Source organism: Grus americana, chromosome 1 (genome assembly GCF_028858705.1).
Source record: "Grus americana isolate bGruAme1 chromosome 1, bGruAme1.mat, whole genome shotgun sequence".
Lineage (NCBI taxonomy): Eukaryota > Metazoa > Chordata > Aves > Gruiformes > Gruidae > Grus > Grus americana.
The window spans coordinates 202,037,856-202,060,410 of NC_072852.1; the positions used below are offsets into that span (position 1 = coordinate 202,037,856).

A 22,555-nucleotide genomic window follows, 5' to 3' on the forward strand; every position below is an offset into this window, starting at 1 on the left:
TTTTTAAAATTCTCGTTCTTCAGGTGATACTTGAAAGAACTGGAAAAGCTATGATAGTGCCCAGTGGAAAATATTTAACCTGATGCTATAGAGCACCTGGCAGGAAGCTCTTCTGAAGAGATTACCAGAACTTTAGAAAGTAGTGTGCTTTATGCATCTTCTCCCTCAGCTGCCCTGGTAGAAGTTCTCATTCTCTCCCACTGGCATACTCAAAAAACTTATGCCCTTGGGGTCCAGTTAAACAAACACATCTTGTTCCAAGTATTTTCTTTCTTTCTTTACCTTCCTTTCAAAAAAAACCCAACCCCAAACACATAAACCTTTGCTTCAAAACCTGTGTAATAGTGCAAACTGTTAACTATAATTAACTAGCATATCTGTCATGCAAACATTTAAAGTAAATGAAAATGTAAGGACACAATAGAACTTTGTATTGTTCACATCATATGATAATAGGCATAACAAAGAGAAATGGTTATCATTTTCTCAGACGCCTTATTCATCTTGTATTGTGTTGTCTCCATTAAATATTTTCTTTAGAAGTAATAATTTTTGTGATAAATGGTGGTTGGGTTGCCTGGATTTTTCCAAACTCAAATGAAAGGCCATTTGGACTTTTCTGAGAAACATATGTGCATTTATACTGTAATGTACTTGGCTTGCCCCTGAAATTCCTAAACTTTGTGAAAAGTATTGCTTGTGTATTCATGTATTTATTGATTCCAAGTTTCTTCGCTTCAAACTGGAAATAACATTTAGATTCTCAGAGCATGTTCAGTCATCCTTGGTTTAGTTTTTGTATTTTTGACATTATATTAAGTAATTATTAATGCAAGGAAGACTAGCAAACTTAAAAGGAGATCAAAGATTTCTATATTATTTAGTTTTGTAAGTCTTCAAAGGGAAAATTCTGATAATTTTTCTTTGTAATTATTTTGTTCTGGTTTTTTCTATTCAATTTTGAAATGCTGTGAATTTTCCAAATTCTTGATGACTGAGACACTTAATGCAAGAGCAGCTATATGAGAGATTCACTCAGCCCAGTATTCTGTGTACAACAGTGAGTGCTTAGGAGAAAGAGTCTAAGAACAGGTCACATTTCCAGTGATGCAGCCTTTCTTGGCCTTTAGCAATTTGGAAGCTTTCATGCTACCTCCTTACCTGGTATTTCTCTCTGCTTTTGGTTTATAGATAGTTATGTTAATTGGGGATTGGACTGAATATCCCGTTACTTCCTTTCTGTGGCTCCTCATCTCCCATTCTGTCTGTACCTACTGCTAAAAGATTTGAGCTGTAATGATTGAATTTGAAGAAAACAGAAAACCACGTCCTGTATGCATAATATCTTTGGTTAGCGTTCTTGTACCTGCAGCCAGTTCCTCAAAGATTTTAGTTACTTGCACTGTGAGGATTTCTGGGACAATGGTGAAATTGGATCCGTTTAGGAATGGTGCAGAAATGGCCTGGCTCCGTATGTAGCTGTTTTAAAAATAAGGATTCTGTACAAATGAGGGTGAAATTTGGCAACTGAACTTTTGCATCCATATAGTAGAGGAAAATGCAATATAAATTGCATATAAATGCAACTCCTATAAAGAGGGAATTATGAAGAAATGTGGAGTCGATTCAGTGGGAGTTTAAAATAAGTATGTAAAGAGGAAATACTTGCAGGTTATGAGGGACTCTCTAGTACTCAGTGCTAATTGCACATGTATGCCACTGGTGAAAACATTCTAAGGGAGCGAACACCCTCCCAAAATGGGATAAAACTTTATTTAATTGCTTTTATTTAAAAATAAATCCAAGGGTGGGTGAACAAAAGAATAAAGAGCATCTGGAGGTTAAAAGAAAAATCAAATCCAGAACCCAGCCATTATTTAAAAAGTACTTGTCATGTCCAAGTAAGGAGAATGGAGAAGAGCAGGCTCAGAAGTAAGCTTTGATGAGAAAGACTGAAAAATTCTCTAGAGGGAATCACTTTAATTATTCTGAGTTTGCTAAAAGCATAAAACTAGGAGTTAAGCTCATTGGAAGCAAGAAGCCTGCAGGAATGCAGTGTTGAAAAAACCTGATCAAGGTATAATTAGAGCATTTAGGAAAGGTAAGTGCTTGCCAGAAGAACTAATGAACTATTTGCATTAATATCCTCTATAAATTTGGTCAGAGCAATTCTTTCGCATGAGCCATTATTTACGGGGAATAAGTGAAAAACTGTCTCAAGTTAACAGTGTCAGTAAAATGAATTTTAGCTCAAATTTAGAGAAATCCATTATTTTAAAAAGAAATTTGAATTTGAGATTAATAATAACAAATGACTAAAACTGAATGGTGCTCACTTAAGTGGTCTGTAAGAAATCGGGTGTGACATGCTGAACTATGAACTGCTGCGTATAATCTTTATTTGTCCTGAGGAACGGAAGTATAATGGCAGTCTTTAAAAAGAAAGCAGAGGGCAGGAGTAAATGGTTATTTTTTATTATAAAAGGAGATTACCAGTAGATTCGTCAGGAATCTCTTCTGTTCAACACATACATAAACCATCTGAAGGAAGGGATACTTTGTGACCCGACAATTTGTTATTGTTACATACTGATTCAGGACTGTCAGAAATAGAGGTCATTATAAATTGTAGAATTTCAAAATACAACACTGGGATTTTTCTAACATTGTGAAACTTATATCTGAACTGATTCTTAAGATTCACTTTAGAGAGTTTCTGGAGAGATGCACATATTTTAGTGGTGTGAGTCATCTGTCCTATTTTAAATGCTGTCTGAAAGACATTATGGGTATAAAAGGAATTAAGATGTCTAGCTCAGACACAGGAGATTATGCTATAGACCTCTCAAATAAGGAGAAAGATCCCACCATGGGTATCGAGGCAGTAAATTCAGATGAAAGTCAGGGTTGATGAATGCAAAAATGATGGTAATCGTGAAGCTGAGTGAAGCCGTAGCTGTGTGTATACCACAGGAGGCTGTTTGCTACTTGATTTGAGAGTCATTGTGAGTCTGCAAACATCATCTCAGTGCTGGTGGGATTAAAAAGAGAAACAGAATTTTGGGGATTGTGGGGAAAAAAAAAAGGGAATTTAGCACCAGTTTAAAACATAAAAGGCTATTGTGCATCCATGGTGCGCCCATAGCTTAAATGGTCCCCAAGCTCATAAAGCGTGACCTGTCGGCAAAGGCACAGAATGGCGGCCATTTGAAGAAAATCAAACTAAGCAAAAAGTTTAATAGAAAACAACTATTTTTGTTTCTCATAGGTGAATTGGTCACAGATCAGAGTTTAACATGAAAGAGGGTTTTGGTTTTTTTTTTTTTCAGTGAAGAAGGAAATTGTAAAACTTGTGCTGTAGAGCATGAGGTGCTGCAGAGGCCTTAATCGTGAGTGGGAGGAAAAAAGATACAGCGACTTTGTGAAATACAATTTCATTGGTAAATATTAAAAAGGGAAATCTAGACAGGCTTTGGGCTTAGGATTTCCACAGTGAAATGCTGAGAGCTGCAAGTGTGTAGCAGAAGTGTCAGTTCTACCTGCTTTGTTTATGCTTGTCCCCATACCTTTTAGCCATTGCTGGAGACTGATTTTGCAACGTAACGTGATCACACTGGGTTAGAGCAAGCAGCTGGGTTAACTGTGTTTCATTCTAAAAGCTTCTTTCTTTTAATTTTTTTTTTTGTGTGTGGTTTTTTGTTTAAGGATAAAATTTCTTAATGATGTTACAGGAATGTATTGTGTTTCCTGGCTTATGCAACTGCTTTATTTTAGTTTGGGAAAGCTCTGAAGTTCCTACTGACTTCAATAAGCTTTGGATCAGATGCTATGTACTGTGTTTCTTTTTTGTTACTAGGCAAAGATGTACAAAATCACATTATTTTATTAGAACAAGCTTCTTGAATGAATAGCTAGCTCTTGACTAATCTTTTCAGATTGAGCCATATTATTTATTTACTAGCTAAGTGTGCTGGATGCATGTGCTCCAAGTAGATGGTTTGGTCCATTACTGTTCAAGATGAGATTGTTCTTTTTTGGCTGTGCAAGGAATCTGTTGCAATGGATTTTAGTAGTCCAAATTTTAATTTATGGTACTGAAGTCCTCCAGTCCCATGCAATGTCACATTGAGGTTTTGAAGGTATTTTGTTTGGCTTTGATAAAAAGAAGCATCATAGATGCCAGTTCTTCTTCTCTGTTAAAATCTACAATGCTTTTAGTAATTTCTGTACAGGTGATTCCAAGCTCTTGTCACCACAAAATGTGATGGTCTTTCCCAGATGGTGATTGTTTCTTGATCCTAAATGAAGAAACTGGTTTCTAGGCATCCTGAGTTTTCCATGTCTTTAGGCGGAAGGCATTCTTGTTCACGGCATTGCAAGATCAGTGTTAGCGCTGAAGTGTTGGCAGCAGTCTGAAGAATTTAGCTGTGATCACAGATATTCTGGATCATTTCTTTATGTACTTTATAAACCTGTACTACAGAAAGTATCTGCATTATGATCTGGGGGCTCAGTGAGACAATCTTCAAAAATCTTGCATCTCTAAGTGGATTCAGCAAGGTGTTTTTGTGTCCAGCAGGAAGTCTAGCAACCAAACCTCTTCTGTCAGTTTTAGTTTGATAACGTAGTACACAAATTTGACACATATGAATTATTTTCACTTTGCACCTTCATTTGAGAAGTGGAAAAAAATATCCACAAAAATGAATCCGTCATCTTTCAGAAGAGCGGTGGGAGTGGGAGGAAACTGCTGAAAGTCTATAAATTATATCTGACCTATCCCTTAAATTCTGTTGAATAATTCCATTCATTTTATCAATCTGAATTGCTTTTGTTGAGTGACTGTTGTGATTTCTTAGGTGTGGCTACTGGGTTAGAAGAAGTTATCCACTGCAGACAAGGCAGTTGCTTTTAAATAATGAAATATAGGGTATATTTTTACCAACAATCTTCCTTTAAAGATCTCTGCTGCACGATTTTTTCTCATTACAATGTCGTTTTTGCTTCTGTAAGTTCTAATGTCAAATCTGATGCCAACATAATTTGCGGGAAAAAGATCATTTGATAGGTCACTCATCCTTAGGTCCAGTTGAGTGCCTCTTTCTATCTAAGTGGAGAACCAACCAAAATTTGCCTGAATTACCAAAAAGTGTTTTTTTTAAAGAAATATGTTACATTTGTTGATTTAAAGTTAATGTCTTAAAATTGCTGGCTGTTCAGTCAAGGAAAAGTTAAGAATACAAACTTAAGGAGCCTCTGCTACCATAATATAGCCCAATATATCTGTTTTTTGTTTAGAGTTTTTATCTAGTAGATGATACTTTTCCATATGGTCCCTATCTTATTCAGTCCAGTGAATGTTCAGTGTCTGGCAGCAAGGTGGCTCTCCAGTCCTTACAACTCTTTGGTTATGTGGTGTCTCGCCCTTATTGTCACCTTTAAACCAATGTGAATTTACCAATGTGAACAGAGGAGCCTAAACCCTCCCTGTCTTCGTCACCTCAGTCTTGTGTAGTGTATTTGCTCCTACTCCTGTGACGTGTTGGACCAGCCAGCAGAGTTATTCCCCATGCAGTTGTGGCTTTGGCCAGCGGTGGTTACCACCAAAACCAGGCTACAGCACTATTATTTCCTGCATGGATTTTCCCAGGGCTTTTATTACTTTCCCAGACTAAGCCAAAAAGAAAATTCCAGCCACATGACTGTTGAGGATGGAGGAAACGGGCACTGCTGTCATGAGTGAGAACAGAATGAGAAAGACAGACCAGCGTATTTGCCAGCTTTTGCACAGCTGAGTGCTCTGCTCCACATGAATGTTACTTTCCCGATATTTAGTGTTTTAATGGTATTTCACGATACACGGACTAGTTCTTATGCATCTCTGAAGATGATGACATAGTTGCAGTTTTGTAAAGGAAGATGGGGTTGTTGAAATAGAAAGATTCATAAAAGGATTTACTTTCTTAAATGAAACTTGGAAGAAATGTCAGTACATAGACCCAAAATCTCTATCCATGAAACCTCTGTCTAATCCCATTGGCAAATGAAGGTCTATATGACGTTATTGCATGCCTGACTCCCACTCAGATTCACAGACTAAACATCTGTTGTGGTCAAGTCATACTCATCCTTACAAGTCTTTTATCCATCTGTAAAGTTTCCTTTTCTCAAGAGCTTCATGAGATCAGATGGAGAAAATACACCATCTCCTTGCTATTTGTTTGCCCATTGAGCCTATATTTTAAATTTAGATGAAAAACAAATTCTGATTTATCATTCCCCTTTCTCCCATTCTTCTTCTCATAGTCGTGGATCTAATAAAACCCTGCTGTACTGGAGTCTCTTACCTCCTGTTACTTTTGGCTTCTGTTCACAGGGGGTTGATGTGGACGTAGTTATCTCAAGCAGTTTGAAATACAGCCTCTCCCACAGCCATCCCATGCATGTTATTATGTCAAACTCATGAACATCATGATAAAGCCCCAAATCTTTAATTTTCAGCGCTGAAAAAGCTTTTTTTAAACAAAAATTAAACCCCCAACTCTAAATCTTTTTGATGTATGGAAAAAAATAGTCCTTAAAGTCTGCTCCTTTCATATTTCATTGTTACCCCTAAAGAAAAAAAAAAACCTGTTTGAAGTTACTGTATTTCTACTTTTTACTTTCTTCAGCTTGGAAAGCAGATTGGGGTCTCACTGCTACAGAAGCATGACTATAGGATACAAAAAAGTACACAAAATATTTGAAAACTGATTTTTTTTTCCTGCCAGTTTTAGAATAAAAAGTATGTGTGAAGTTTTACATTTTCACTACTGATAGCTTTAGTAACCTGTCTGTAGTTCCTTCTGCCTTTGACTGTTGTAAGTAGTTCAATTTTCCCAAATTCATGCTGTTAAGACTTACGTAATTCTTTCACTTATGTCAATAGATGCTTGTGGGTGTACAGCGAGTGACTTTCTAGAACATTACCTCAATAGAAATTACCTTCTATTTGTACGCATAAATTCTACTAACGCTTTTTTTTCCTTTTTGATTACATTTTACTAAAAGAAACTGAGAAAGATTAATTTACATTTTTCATCACACCATTTGAATTTTGGCCATAAACTCATTTTATTTAAAAATCTCTGCAGTAATCCATAACATGAATGTAAGCAGTGAAAAATACAGAACTATATTAGTAATGCTGACCTTCATTTACGGATTTAGTAAAGAGGTATGCTGGTATTACAGGTTTGCAAAAAAGGAATTTGCATGTTGCCTTTCCTTGGTTCTGAAGTCTGTAAAATGGAAAATTGCTTTCAGCCTTATCATTTTTGCTTGCTGTGCAAAGCTGCTTGTTGCACATCTTTGCATTTCCATCAACATAAACCAAAATAATAGTCTAGAAACATTTTGAAAGCTAAAGTGAAAAATGCAGAATCTTACTGCTGCTATTATTATGTAATAAACCTTTTTCTTTCTGCACATGGTGAAGCCATTCTAGCACAGTATTTAATTGACATGATAAAACTCTAACAAAGCTCTGGTGCACTGTTGCTTTTTTTACATTTACTTAAAGATCTAAGCATGTGCATGGTTTGCTGTAAAAAACAATTAATATGAAAACCTAAGAGAAAATAATTTCAAACACCTTGTTCTGTGTTCCGCTACATTTCGGTTCAATGCACTAAACAACTTTTGCGTGGACACAAAGTTAAAGCTGTTCCTGCATGTGGAAACAAATCAACAGCAGGGACAGCTGCATTAGGAAAGAAAACCAGGGAACAGGAGGAACTGTGTGGATGCAGCCCATATTAAATGACTGCAGAAGCATTTGGTGTTCTTCATGAATTATTTTAAAATGACAAGATATGTTACAAATGCAAACTTGTGCAGAACAGTCTTTTCTAGGTGTTTAAGCTATGGCCAGGGATAACCGTGAAGTTAAATGCTAGTCACGCTTTTAACATCAGAATTCTGTGGCTGAATTTTGTTTTGCTTACATTTAATTTCATTGACTTGCATATCAACTTTTATCTGTCCTAATAACTAGTTATAGCAAAATCTACAGTTTTCATTTCAAATGACTCAAACAAAAAGGAGCTTGATCCCTAGCTATTGAGCGGGACTCTGCTGTTTGTTTATTGCTTGACTTCTGCTGCTGAAAGGTAGTCCTGCACTACCTTGCTCATCAACATGATTCATAATATTTTCCTGTCAGTGACATAGGCTTTAAAAGCACTCTGTGTGGTGATATTTTAAAATCCTTTGATACTATGTGTTTAAAATATTTGTTTCACTGGGATGATAGGTTTGGGAAATGCCTATATGCTGAATTATATGTTGAATTAAACCTACAAATTCATATGTCTCTGCTCATAGAGAGACTGGAGTTGTAATAAAGTTAACATGATAAAATTCTGCCTTGATTTGGCTTAAGCAAATGCTATTTGAGATCAGAAAGACTGTTTTCTGAGGTGATTTTGTTGTAAACTATAGGTGCTAAATGCTGAATAAATTTAAATGTGATGAGATGTATTCATATGTCACTCGGGTTTATATTCTAAAATAATAGTTTATTCTTCTTTATTGCAGCTTCCCAAAATATATTATGAGTACAACATTCCACAAATATTAACTCTGTCATTTAAAGTTGAAGACGTCAGTGTTGCCATGACAATTTAAAACCAAACTGATACGTTTTATACAATCTATAGAGGGTTTTTTTTCACAAATTTCCCAAGCAGATGCACTTTTATTAGCTTATATGGAAGTAACTTTAACTATGATTGCGTTAGTGAGAAAACAGGAAAAGCAGAAGTTCAATAGTTGCATACAAAATAGAAGAAGAAAATAAGCAGAAAAGTACATGTATAAAAGAGCTGAAAATAGCCCACACTAGAAAGATGCTGGTGTATTTTGTTGCCGTGCTAATGGCATTTAATGGAATTTCCTGTTTCATCCCCAAATTTCAGAGAAAATTGGAAGAGGGGAAAAAAGTATACACAGGGTATTATATAGGAATAATGCCTGATGATTAAGAGTTCTCTCTTTTGAGGTTTCCTTTCAGTATCACAATGATAATCAATTCTTTAGTAGGGCTTGCTTTCTAAAGGGCGCACCCAACGAGCAAGTAATGGCAGCGGAGGGAGAGATAAGAGACACAACATGCAGCACACTTCGGATGGAGTGTGTAGGCAGCCAGCAGCGTATAAGACTCCAAGGGTTTTACTGGAGCAACAGAAAAACAGAATCAGGTTAAAATTAAGCTGTGAGATACAGTTCCAGAGACCTGAACATGTATTGGCAGAAAAATCAGACTGACCCTGGAGTATACTTCACAGGGATCTACTGGAGTTACTTTAGGTGGCAGTCCAGTGCCAAGGTGGTTGATGGTTTCAGTAATGTCAAAAATGAAAAAAGACATAAATTATTTTATTAAAATAATGTTATATAATGAAATTATTCATGTAATGTGTTGATATTATTCATGCTAATTATAATGTTAAGGATTTAATGAGCAAATACAACATTGCAATTTTTCCCCTCTCTCAAATCATTCTCATTTATGCATAGTCAGATGCTGATCTTTCACTGAATTCCTTGCTGAATGGTTAGAGATCTCTCTCCTTTTTTGGGGTTTCGGCCACATTTGCACTGTATTAGAGCTGTCCAAATGAGAGCCCAAAGGATGATTTTTATCTGCTCCTGAAAGAAGTTTGGATGCCTTCCCTGGCTGCTGTTTAAATGTTTGTGTATTACAGGCCTTTCTTGGCCAGGGCAAGCAAAATTGTGATGCCGTCTCTCTTGGTGAAACCAATACTGCATCCTGGTTGTGGAAAATGGATCCCCCATCAGATGTAGGGTAGATATTTCACAGTTGCACAATTACAGTATGTGGCGTAGGAGGCTATGTCATTTTGCCTGGTGCTAAGAGTCCTAAAGCTGCTTGTATATTCTCTGGTTAACCAGTGCTTGCCAAAAGAGAAGGAAAAGTTGGAAATTAGAGGGTGCGTATGAAGGAAGAATGTGATAGATGATCCCAGGGGAAAAAAAAAAGTGAAATGGGAAACAGAAGACAAGGGTCCGTGTAGATGATCTGTCTTATGAAAACATCAGTTTAGGTTAACTCTTGGTTTTGGCCAGTGTCTGGTAGAAACAAGGACTTCAGGTGCCTTGTCTTTATTAGATGTCTGAATTTCTTATATTAACTTTAGGCAGTTCGGTGATTTTTTTTTTTTTTAAGACATCCCAACTTAAAACTGATATATAAAAGTGACTGCCTGCTCCTTTTCGATCTCTGTGCGGAGCGCTGCATATCCAGCACAGTGAGGGAACTAAATACACAATTTCCATTGACTTTCACGTTCAACAGGTGTGATGCTTCAGCTGATGCAGAACAGCAGCTTTCCAGCAAATCTAATACATCAGCATAGTTCCTTCTTTGGATTTGTACTAGTTCTGTCTTTTGTATGGAGGAAGATATGTAGGAAAGAAATCGGTTTTTGAATGATTACTTGCTTTCCTTCTGGCATTTTGGAGAACACTCTCTTCTTGTTCTTTCAGTTCCAATTTAACTTGTTTGAAGAGATTTTGTTACAGCCAAATAATGCAATTCACAGAACATGCTGGGCACCTTATTGTGAAAGTAAGAGTATAATCTTTTTGAAAGAGAACTTCCATTTTCTTCCTGAATAAATTTTCAGAAAGGCCAATATTTGGAGTAGCAGTTGAAGAGTACTCTCTAGTCTTGCAGGTACATTTTCTTTTATTTCAGTTCTGACACATTGGTGTTTGGCATTCGTAGGATTTGAGGGATTATCCTATTTAAGGTATTACGCCTGTAAAAAAAAAATATTTTTTTTTCATTGCTGCTGGTGAAGAATGTGTTAGTGATATTCACTGCTGCTATTCCAGTATTGCAGACTGAATCTCTTCAGTGGTTTTTTGTTTGTTTTTAAGGCAGAAAACATTGCTGAATGGATTTTCCTACTTATATTCATATCATATCTTATTTCAGTAGGAATACACAATTCTTGCTCGATATTTTGCCTCTTTTTAGGTTGCAAAGAAATTCTTATTCCTTTCATGACTGTTGTTTTTAGAGGTGAAAATATATCCCATTTTAACACTCTTTTAAAGTCATCTAAAGGATGTGATAAAACACAGCAAGAAATGAAGATTCAGGGACAGGGTGACCATCTGTAACTCGGTCTCTTTGTCTCAGAACTGCAATATAATGGCACTGTGCATTGATGTGCTAGACTTACGACTTGAATAGAGGTCTCGTAAACTTCTCCTTAAAGGTGTGAAAAGAGGGGAAAAAATAACCCCTCCCTTTTCCACTTTGTCCTTGTCTCTTTTTCTTCAGTAAGGGAAGGGTATAGTGCTTGAAGAGCATCCAATTGGACATGAATTATTAATGACTAGACTTTTTTTATTGCACAAGCAGGTTGAAATATTCAAAATAACTTTTTTCTTAGACCCTGCTTCTTTCAAGCACTTAATTAATGTCTTTGAAGCTGGAGTGTTGGTTTCTTGAACTGCCTTGCATTCCTTATTATCTTCTGTTATTCTTTAGTACTGCAGTGGGATCTACAATTTTGTTGCTCGTAGAGACTCTCTGGTAGAGATAATCTGAACCTGGTCAGTGAATACTCCTTCTCTAAATATCCTGTTACTGTGGCTTCTGTCCCCAAAATGCTGCATTGCTACCTACCTTTTCTTGTTCCTTTACTTCTCCAAAGTAATCTTAACATTTATTTCACTTCCTTCTCCAGTGTGCTTCATCTGATTCTGTTGACCAACATGTATTACATCTTAAACCAGAAGTACAATGTTGTCTGGCTCCCATGGGCTCTAGTTGTATGAAGAATTTTTTTACACATCTTTTTATTTCCCAGAAAAATCCAAAATTTTGTTTAAAGACTCTCTACTGACTTACTCTAGCCTGATGCACATGGCCTTGGGTGGGATCCAGGCTGCACTAGGAGCTTGCATTGAACGAGTGATGTATGGACATGATTCCACTTATGTATGCAACCTTTTTAGTAACATTAGTAGTGAAGGTATTATTTAATCTTTTCCACTGTTACCCTTCGCTTTGAGGACTTTGAATTTTGAATCCTGAAATACTACTGTTGGATTTCCAGGAAGCAGTAGGAGAACTCTCTGTTGCAACTGGAGAATCTTTCTCACCATTCTTTTTGCTTCAGACCTACTCTTAGGTTTGAGTCATTGAATTATGAATATTTTTTCATATTGCGTCAAACATGATGCAGAAAAGTACAATTCCTGAAGAACAGTGACATCATTTCTTTTTTGTCTTACTGTATTACCACTTGAAATGTAGTGATCTTTGGCTGGTCATGACTGTACCAGGAGAAACCAAATCTGGTCTTTAGTCAGCACTTTAATAAAGATTACTGCTTTTTAGGTGAGCATTCTCATTTGGGTCCCAAATGTCTCATAGTATACAGCACTTTATCCACTGTTGGAGAAAGGCATCATCTAGCCTGTTCAATAAGATGAGTATTTATTTCATCACAAGAGGGTCTGTAGAGTATTTTTAAGGTGTTTTGAAAGTACTATTATTTAAAAGAGGCCATGCATAACAAACTGGGAATTTCCATGACTACTACTAAGTACAAGCAGAGCAATATAGTAATGGTATTCTGTGCTGCATGTGATACTCCTGATAGCCAAGGTGTTTTGATTTCTGCTCTTCCTTTTCTTCATGGTCTGCCAGCTGTCTTGTTTCATATGTATTTGCGTTCTTATGGCAGACTTCTTTATTTTAAAAAAATCGCAAAGAAAATAGTAAACCTTTACTTTTGGTAACAATAAAGTGGTGCTGTTCTGTAGGTAGTGCGTATTGATGTTTCTTCTGCTGAAGCTCTAATTTATTTTTCTTCTGCTTATATGACAGAAGAACAGAGACTTGATTTTTTGACACCCAAACTACTAAATATTTTTTTCTAAAGCTCAGGAATCTCCTGTTTATTTTAAATATAGAATTACAGAATTGCAGTAAAACAGAACAAGAATGGAGTTGAACTATTGAACTGTTGATTTTGGTCTGCGGTGGCTTCCAGTAGGAAATGCATATAAGCAGTTAAATGTATTATAGCTAAATAAAGTAATATTAAGGAGGCTGCTCTTCAGTTGTTTGGTAGTGAAAGTACTGAGCATATTCCAAATAAGCTCTTGGTCTGTGTTAGAGATTTGCAGTATTCAGGAAAAGCAAGAGCTGTTGTCTGTGGTTTTTTGGGGGGGGAATTTACTAATCTACCCTACAAAATAAAGTCTTAAATTTTTTTATATCAGATTATCTACACAAACTATGTCTAGGATATTTGGAAGATTTTCTTTTATTTGGAGACTGTGCTTCAATTATGATAGTATGCCTTCCAGGTGCCTTCAGCTAATATTAGTCCTTTGCTAGGGCTACCCTAGTCAGTATTCTAAAATATATTAGGATTTGTTGTGAAGACACTTCTACTATTTCCTTAGCAATTCTTGGAGCAAGAGTACTCATAAATAAATCTGCCAAGATGCTGAAGGACCAGCACCTCTAATATCAAGAAATCTGTATAGTGTACTGTTTTTTTTTCTCCCTGTCATTTTGATAAGGAGATGACTGTAATTTTACCTTGACTAGTTTCAGTAAAGTATAGCATAAAAGTATCGCAGCACTGGGATTTCATTTAAAGAGAAAAACCTGAAAAATTCTTTTGAATGCTTTTTACATTTGATTTAGCTGTGTGTTGAATGTTTAGAGTATTAATGGCACATAATTCTAAAGTTGTGTAGAGCAGCCAAATTAGAAAATGTAGAAATACTTTCCTGAGTCCTTTAAAAAGTCAATCCTTACAATCAAGGCTTGCTAAGTCTTGATTTAGGCAAGATGTCATGGGATTTGTTTGTCATCAAAATAACAAAAGATAAAGTCTAATTTTTATATATCTATATCTCATTCTCTGTGTTGTGAAGGTTAGTGAAATCTACTGTCATTTGTGTTTGAGTCCCATGACCCCCATATGTCTCTTGCTTTCCTTTCCATTCATAGTCTCTTGCTTCTGTTGCCATAGGCCCACCTTCTTACCATGTCCTTTGTCACCTTGCATCACCGTCGGTTTCTCTAGTTCCTATCTATAGACTGCATCCCTCCTAAATATTGCCTAGATGAGACGTATCCAGTTTGTGTGGGTTTCCACTATTAAGATCCTGTAGCATACCACTGACCCCCAAGCATGTCTTCATAACAAAATCTCTATTTTCAGAGATTCCTTTTAGATATGGCACATTTAACTAAAATGTAGGAATTAATAAACAGACCTGTGGATCATTCAACTTTGTTTCTGATAATGTGCTAGTTGTGTTCGTTATCCATATCTGGCAACAGGTGTGCTCAAGAAAGACTAAATATTGAAGACAAAGACTGTTTTCTTCACAAAATAGCTTAATACTGTTCACTTGGTGAGAATAACTGTTGGCATGTTTTCACAGAATATGAATATGAGGTGCAGAGTCATGGTCTAGTTATTTCACAAGAGATGATTTAATGGATAGTGATAGTTATAATAGGAGAGCAGGAGAAAGGGGGAAGACCGAAATAAAATAAATGAAAATATATGATTTAAAAAATTGTGTATCTGTTTAAAGCTGAAGTTGTGTCAAGATAATATGGAAATACCTAGCCCTTAACTTGAGATGGAATATAGTAATATACTCTTCTCCCTGCTGTCACGCATCTGTATTTTAATACCTATGCTGTCTAAGATCGTGTACGACTGCTCTCAGGAGATGTACCTGATGATCACATGTGCTGCAGATGCCATATGGAAAGAAGCAATGCTACTGCTTACGTACTTTATGCTTTCCTCAATAAAGGATACTACAGAGAGCTAAGTATTTTTTCTTGCTTTTTTATATATATATGTATACACGCGCATTTTTTCTGTGTATCTTTTCAGCTCATGGAAAAAACTGACAGAGAGTACTACACTCTGGATGACATGTTTGTTTCCAAAGCAGCCAAAAGAGCGCGCAGTGGGGAAGAGGAAGAAATACAAAGAAGAAAAGCAATACATGAGCACCAGCAGCTTGCTGCACGCATGGAAAAGTGCCCATACTGCTTTGATAGCAGTGAACTTTCTAAACATCTTATTATTGCCATTGGCACCAAGGTAAGAAAATAGCAATTTAACACAAATGTGAAAATAAAACAGAAATAAAGGAAGGCAGTGTTAATGTTAGAGTGCATAAGATTAAGAACAAAATTGCTTCTATGAAATGATTTATTGTTCTGCATCTTTTTTTCCTTGCCCTTCCAATTGATTTCACAGATTCCTCAAGGGTGAGGAGGAAAAAGATATAAATCTGTCATGATTTATAAAGCTAATCTTTGATATTAGAACTTCAGATTTGTGGATTTGTGGAAGACAGGAGCAATAATGAAAGATCTGAGTGCAGAGATTAGACTGTAGGTGGATTTGTGGAAGACTAAATCACACTGCACTGGAGGAAATTTGAACTGGTGAAGAACTGTATCTCAATGATATCAAAGAAAATTAAGTGGAGAATTCAATTTTTAAGCCTAAAATCCTTTGAAATAGACAGAAGTTTGGTACGTGGAACCTTCCTGTTTCTGTTAATGCTTTTAAAAGTTACATAAATATTTGGATTTCTAACATGAAATGCTTCAGTATAGGCTTTGTTGTCATTCTTTCTCCAAAATTTTCATTTATTATTTATTTATTTCATTTGACTTGAAACTTTTTATAGGCCAAGGAATTAAATGATGTATTTCTTAGCCTTAGCAATGGGAAGGTTTTAATGCTAGAAAAATGGGCACTTCAGTTTTTGTTTGCTTTTTATAGGTATACTTGTCTCTGCCAAGCAAGCAGTCCCTTACGGAAGGTCACTGCCTGATAGCCCCTCTGCAGCACCATACTGCAGCCACTCTTTTGGATGAAGATATCTGGGAAGAAATTCAGGTCAGCTGAGAAACTATCTCATGTTCTAACATTTTTGTAAAATAATGTTGTTTTGAAAATAATATACTTGTCATAAGTACCTATTTTCATAATTTCCAGCCTGGCAGCAGTTTTCTCATTCCACTAAGGGGCAGAACATTCTTACATTATGGATGAAAATTACTGGTCAAAAATTGAAAAAGGGAGATGCAGGGTAAACACTGAAGAAATGTTCTCATTTATAAGCACTAGAAAAAGTTGCCTGGAATGCTACAGAACCACTGCTGTTGGAGGTCCTTGAAACCAGGTTAGAAGAACATCTCTTGGGGTGATGTAGGTACAGCTGATCCCTTACAGCAAGTGGAATAATTGGCTTGGCAGTAGGATTTCCTTGGGAGTGCCAAGAAAAAGGATTGGCAAGGCAGAAAAATCACTTACAATGAAACACAAACTGAAGATATGTTGTTTACATATCGTCAGGGTTTTTAAGCTAATCTGGTTTTAGGTGGATGCCAATTGAGAGAGAACTATCTCAGTCGCCTTCAAATCAGTGAGGTCCCTAGCAGAATCCAATTTCCTACTTTTTTGAAAAGAAATATTAGAATAAAATGCCAAGCATGATGGGTCATGTTTTCCAACTCTCTTATGAAGACATTTTGAAGATTTTGAGTTCTGTTGTCTTTGGAAAAGGAAAATCAAGGGATGAATGTATCAAGGTTCTGCCTAAGAGATTGCAGTGATTGGCCTTTCCCTCCCCACCATCAGGGTTATTACAAGGGGAAAACAACTTGCAAGCTCTCATATCACAATATTGGATACTATTTAGACTAGAGGAAGGTATCGTTGCTTGCAGTTGCTTAGATTTAAAAACAGGTTAATTCATGAATTTGAAATGGTTTAAGTAACGCTGATCTTGTCTGAAGCCTGGCAGATTCTCTGACTTTCCAAATTTGCTCCCCACATTGATTCTCATGACTGATATAATTTTTATACAGTGTTTCGCAGTAAATGATGCTTCTCCCAAGCAGGAAGGGAAAGAGCTTCTTTTGTACATGGCAGAAATGCCTAAGAAAGTTGGGTAAGAAGCAACTAAGTGCAACAAATAGGGATAAGGAGGAACAACAGATATGTTTATTCTATATCTCCTATTTATCGTAACCTCTTTTAACTAAATAGATGATTTTTCTAAATTTGTAAGAGAAGGAAAATAGGATAAAGAAAAGATAAGCAAATGCAGTTCCTGTATTCAATGCCAGTCTTTTCCTTGCTAGAAAATGCAATGAGTTGGTAAAACCATGATCCATTGACCCTGTGAATACTTTCATAGCCAGTTTAAACGTTTCTTTGCAACAAAGTACTTTGGGAGGTGATGCACACAGTTGGTTTTTTTGGTTTTTGTTTTTTCCTTCCCCCCAGCTTCTATGTTATTCAATAGGAGGAGTCTGGAAAGCTTTAGCAGGAGTATAAGCATACATTTACTCAGTGACTAAACTAACTTTCTGATGCCAGAGCCATATTTTATATTGCTGTTGAGGAAAAAAAAATTATCACACTTTAAATATTCAAAAAATGTTGTATTGAGCACATGCTTTAGCTAACTATTTTTGCTGGGATATGTTTTTTAAGATTTGTTGGAATAAAGCAAGAAGGGTTCTTTTATACTGGATGCCTTCAGGCACTTGAATTCAACATACCGTGTTTTAGACTGATCTGCTCACTTGCCAAAGTAAATATGCATGTAATTTTTTTTAATACGAAACAATATAAATCTTTACATTTACGGTATTGCCAGAACTCTTACATGTGTCAAGTGTTGTGTGCATGCGAGCATAAGCCAAGCCCTCTTATTTGCTCTTATGAATGGTTTTATCCTTTCCAGTGCTAATTATCCTTGATGTTTTGGCCTGTTCAGAATTTGGAGGAAAAGTGCAATATATTTAAAAACAAGAAATTGCAGTCTGGGAACATTAGCTGACATCTGGAGATATTCTAGGCTTTTCAGTGGATTTGTATTTCAGTTGATACCGCAGGGTAGCAACTGTAAGTAATAGTGCTTCCCCATCTCTGGTTTAAAGTTTCTCTTATCTCATCACAGTTGCTTGCCTGGGTGTATTTCAGAAGTAGAGGTCTGGGGGCCAGGGTGAGAGGGAGAAGACAACAAGCTTTTAATTCAGAGCTGTCTGTCGCTCTGCGCAGTGAAGTTCCGCATCAGTCATGGTACAGTGATTTCTTCACCGGGAAATATCTTCTAGCTGTGTTTCATCAGTTGGGTTAGTGTTGTGGTGGTAGCGTTTTCTTTTCACAGCATGGAGCAGCATATTTGTGAGGAAAAATTCGGGCACAAGGGCCTGCTTTGGAGAGCTTAAATACCTGGTTAAGGTGCATATTTGGCCACGTTTCTCAGACTTTTAGTTTGATTCATACTGTGCAAGATGACAAAGGGGTGGGGAGAAGAGAGCTCAATTTCTAGTCCTGTTGCATTGAAAACCTGGTAGCGATTTGTTTTCCACCTGGTTTACTTCAGTACTTGCTTATGTTTATGAATATGTGTATTTCGTAGAATCGTAGAATCATAGAATGGTTTGGGTTGGAAGGGACCTCAAAGATCATCTAGTTCCAACCCCCCTGCCATGGGCAGGGACACCCTCCACTAGACCATGTTGCCCAAAGCCTCATCCAGCCTGGTCTTAAACACTTCCAGGGATGGGGCCTCCACAACCTCTCTGGGCAACCTGTTCCAGTGCCTCACCACCCTCACAGTGAAGAATTTCTTTCTAACATCTAATCTAAATCGACCCTCCTTCAGCTTGAACCCATTCCCCCTTGTCCTGTCACTACACTCCCTCATAAACAGTCCCTCACCAGCTTTCCTGTAGGCCCCCTTCAGGTACTGGTAAGCCGCAATTAGATCTCGCCTGAGCTGCCAGGCTGAACAACCCCAACTCTCTCAGCCTGTCCTCATAGGACAGGTGCTCCAGCCCTCTGATCAGCTTCGTGGCCCTCCTCTGGACTCGCTCCAATTAGCTTATGCTTGTTTGATTCATCAACTCTCCATTTACATCAAGATACGAAATCTTAAACCTTTAGATGGAATTAGCCTTTTAATTGTTTTGGTTTTACTTCTAAGTGTTGTTAATGGAAAAACAAAATCAATGCAAAAAGGACAACCTATGAGTTATGTGACTCATAGAGCTGTGGTACCTGTGGTCTATGAGGCTCATACAGTTTCACTGATTTCTTGGCTTACACTGTGGAAATCCTATAGGGAGCATGTATAGTACAAAGATCTTCATTTTTAAAAAGCAGATTTCAAGATCTTGAGACACTTTTGGAAACATTTACCCTGTCACAAAGTCAGATCTTTCGTGCATTTGAAAATGAGTCTCAGAAATCATGCCTTGTGCTTGATAATTTAGTTTATCATCTACATTGTAAGCTATAGAATGATGCTGTTGCATGTCTTGCATGCAAATACCAACTGCCAAGAGTCAGGGAGCAGCAAGAGCGGGCTGCTCCACAGGAAGGCAAGTCAGGAGTGGAAGGTGTGGTGGGCTGACCCAGGCTGGAGGCCAGGTGCCCCCAAAGCTGCTCTGTCACTGCCCTCCTCAGCTGGGCAGGGGAGAGAAAATATAACGAAAGGCTCCTGGGTCGAGATAAGGACGGGGAGAGATCACTTACCTGTTACTGTCATGGGCAAAACAAACTTGACTCTGGAAAATTAATTTAATTTATTACCAATCAAATCAGAGTAGGATAATGAGAAATAAACCCAAATATTAAAACACCTTCTCCCACCCCTCCCTTCTTCCTGGGCTCAACATCACTCCCAGCTTCAACCTCCTCCCCCCCAGCAGCACAGGGGGACGGGGAATGGGGGTTGTGGTCAGTTGATCACACGTTGTCTCTGCTGCTCCTTCCTTGTCAGGGGGAGGACTCCTCACACTCTTTCCCTGCTCCACCCTGTGGTCCCTCTCATGGGAGACAGTCTTCCATGAACTTCTCCAACATGGGTCCTTCCCACAGGCTGCAGTTCTTCACGAACTGCTCCAGTGTGGGTCCCTTCCATGGGGTGCAGACCTTCAGGAGCAGACTGCTCCAGCGTGGGTTCCCCACGGGGTCACAAGTCCTGCCAGCAAACCTGCTCCAGTGTGGGCTCCTCTCTCCATGGGGCCACAGGTCCTGCCAGGAGCTTGCTTCAGCGTGGGCTTCCCACGGGGTCGCATCCTCCTTTGGGTGCATCCACCTGCTCTGGGGTGGGGTCCTCTATGGGCTGCAGGGGACAGCCTGCCTCACCATGGTCTTCTCCACAGGCTGCAGGGGAATCTCTGCTCTGGTGCCTGGAGCACCTCCTCCCCCTCCTTCAACATTGACCTTGGTTTCTGCAGGGTTGTTCCTCTCACATCTTCTCACTCCTCTCGCTGGCTGCAATTGCTCTGGGTGTTTTTCCCCTTCTTAACTCTGTTATCCCAGAGGTGCTACCACTGTCGCTGATGGGCTCGGCCTTGGCCAGCCGTGGGGTCTGTCTTGGCACTGGCTGGCATTGGCTCTGTCAGACATGGGGGAAGCATCTAGCAGCTTCTCGCAGAAGCCACCCTTGTAGCCCCCCCTGCTACCAAAACCTTGCCATGCAAACCCAATACAGAAGGTGATGGGCAAGGCAGATGGGGAAATCACCTCACTGACAAGGCACGGTCCCATGATACCCAAGGCAGGAGAAGAGAGGAGGTCCCGTGATGGTAGGATGCAGCCATGGCCCAGTGATGGCCAGAGACATCTGCAGTGATGACTTAGGTTCAAGGTCAAGTCAACAAGTCAGAGCCAAGATCTGCCAGATACATGGCTGGGCACAGGCATCCCTGAAACTTATCTCAGGCAAGGACCAAAAGTGAGGGCCTGAGCTTAACTGCGCCTCCTGAGTGAAGGGAGGCCAGCTCGCACTTCTCACAGCCCTTTTTCCCCCAGCTCTTTTTGCTGCATCTGATCCCAGCTTCCAGCTGCACCATGTCAGAGCTGCCCATCTGCACAGGCAGCCAGAGCCCCAGCAGGTAGAAGAGGCTGCACATCCTGTTGAGCACGTGCAGAGCCCTGACACTGGAGCTAGCAGAATTATAAATAGAAATACACTTTGAATTGGTGCTGCACCTAATCCCTGTGGAGGGGAATTGGTAAGTGTATGTATTATATTTGGTTAGCTTCCATATAGCGAACATGGTGGTTATAGCCATGGCTTTCTTTTGAGGTAACGTTAATATTTTCCTTAAAGGTCAAGCATGCCTAGTGGAAATGTTTTTTTTTTTTTTTTTTTTTTTTAAAAACTGTGTAATTGAAAGGAGTAGTGGAAGGATAATGGTGTCTATAGTCAGTACAAGCCAAGACATTTCTTAGAAATTGCTTGGGACCTACTGTTAAAACCATGTTGCTTTATGGAGCATCATAGTTATGAAGTTCAACATAGTTTTAATTTCAACTGTAAAAGTATGCGGTATTTATTAAAATTGAGATTGAGTTTGTAGTGTTAATTATAACGCATATTTCACAATACTTTTCTAGACTTCCTATGTTTGTGTCATAGGAAATATAGTTCATATTGAATTGTTGAATAGTAGGGAATTTTCCTAGTATGATTGCTGCTGTTATCCATTTTATTATGAGTTTAATATGAATATAATATGTTAGTGAAACAGTAGAAAATACTAGATCTGAAAGCTTTGAAAAGTTAATTCAAATTATACTTTTTTTTCTTTAACCAGATGTTCCGAAATACGTTGGTGAAAATGTTTGAAGCTAAAGACTTGGACTGCGTGTTCCTAGAAACAAACATGAGTATGAAGAAACGGTATCACATGGTGTATGAATGTATTCCTCTTCCAAAAGAAGTAGGAGATATGGCTCCAATCTACTTTAAGGTACACAAAAATGTTTTTTGTTCGGTCATTTGAATGTATTTATCATAGTTGTGATAATTTATTATAATAAGTGATGGGATGAAGGGTAATGGCCTTAAGCTGAAGGAGGGTAGATTTAGATTACCTATCAGGAAGAAATTCTTCACTGTGAGGGTGGTGAGGCGCTGGAACAGGCTGTCCAGAGAAGTTGTGGATGCCCCCTCCCTGGAAGTGTTGAAGGCCAGGTTGGATGGGGCTTTGGGCAACCTGGTCTAGTGGAGGGTGTCCCTGTCCATGGCAGGGGGGTTGGAACTAGATGATCTGTAAGGTCCCTTCCAACCCAAACCATTCTATCATTCTGTGATATTCAAGTACTATTTTTGAAAAGATGAATTCTTTGATCCTACTTCTTGATCCATTCTTTGATCATATTCCTTGATCTTAAAACAAGCCCTGTGAGGTAATTCTCTTTTTCAAGTAGTCAGTGGAAGAGCTGTATGTCACTATGCAGTTGCCTCAAGTCTGACTGCACTGACAAATAATGGAAGAAGGAGAGAGAATTGTAGTTTCTTGAAGTACTGTAAGGATTGAAATACTTCTCGCTTGAGTCCTGTAGTATAAACTTAAAACTCCATACATGTGCCTCTGCAAGCATAAAATGAGAAAATGTTAACTGTTTTAAGAAATACCAATATATAAAGTTTCATCCCT

General features: G+C 38.1%; 1 protein-coding gene across 2 annotated transcripts in view; it reads left to right on the top strand.

Annotated features, from left to right (window-relative positions):
• The window catches only part of CWF19L2 (CWF19 like cell cycle control factor 2), a 79,126-nt gene that overhangs the window by 51,112 nt on the left and 5,459 nt on the right, over positions 1–22,555 (top strand). For both annotated transcript variants that reach the window (XM_054828901.1, XM_054828908.1), the window contains 3 exons: positions 14,958–15,170; positions 15,864–15,980; positions 21,710–21,865. In XM_054828901.1, coding sequence (XP_054684876.1) covers positions 14,958–15,170; positions 15,864–15,980; positions 21,710–21,865 — 486 coding nt within the window. The remainder of the gene's footprint in view (positions 1–14,957; positions 15,171–15,863; positions 15,981–21,709; positions 21,866–22,555) is intronic.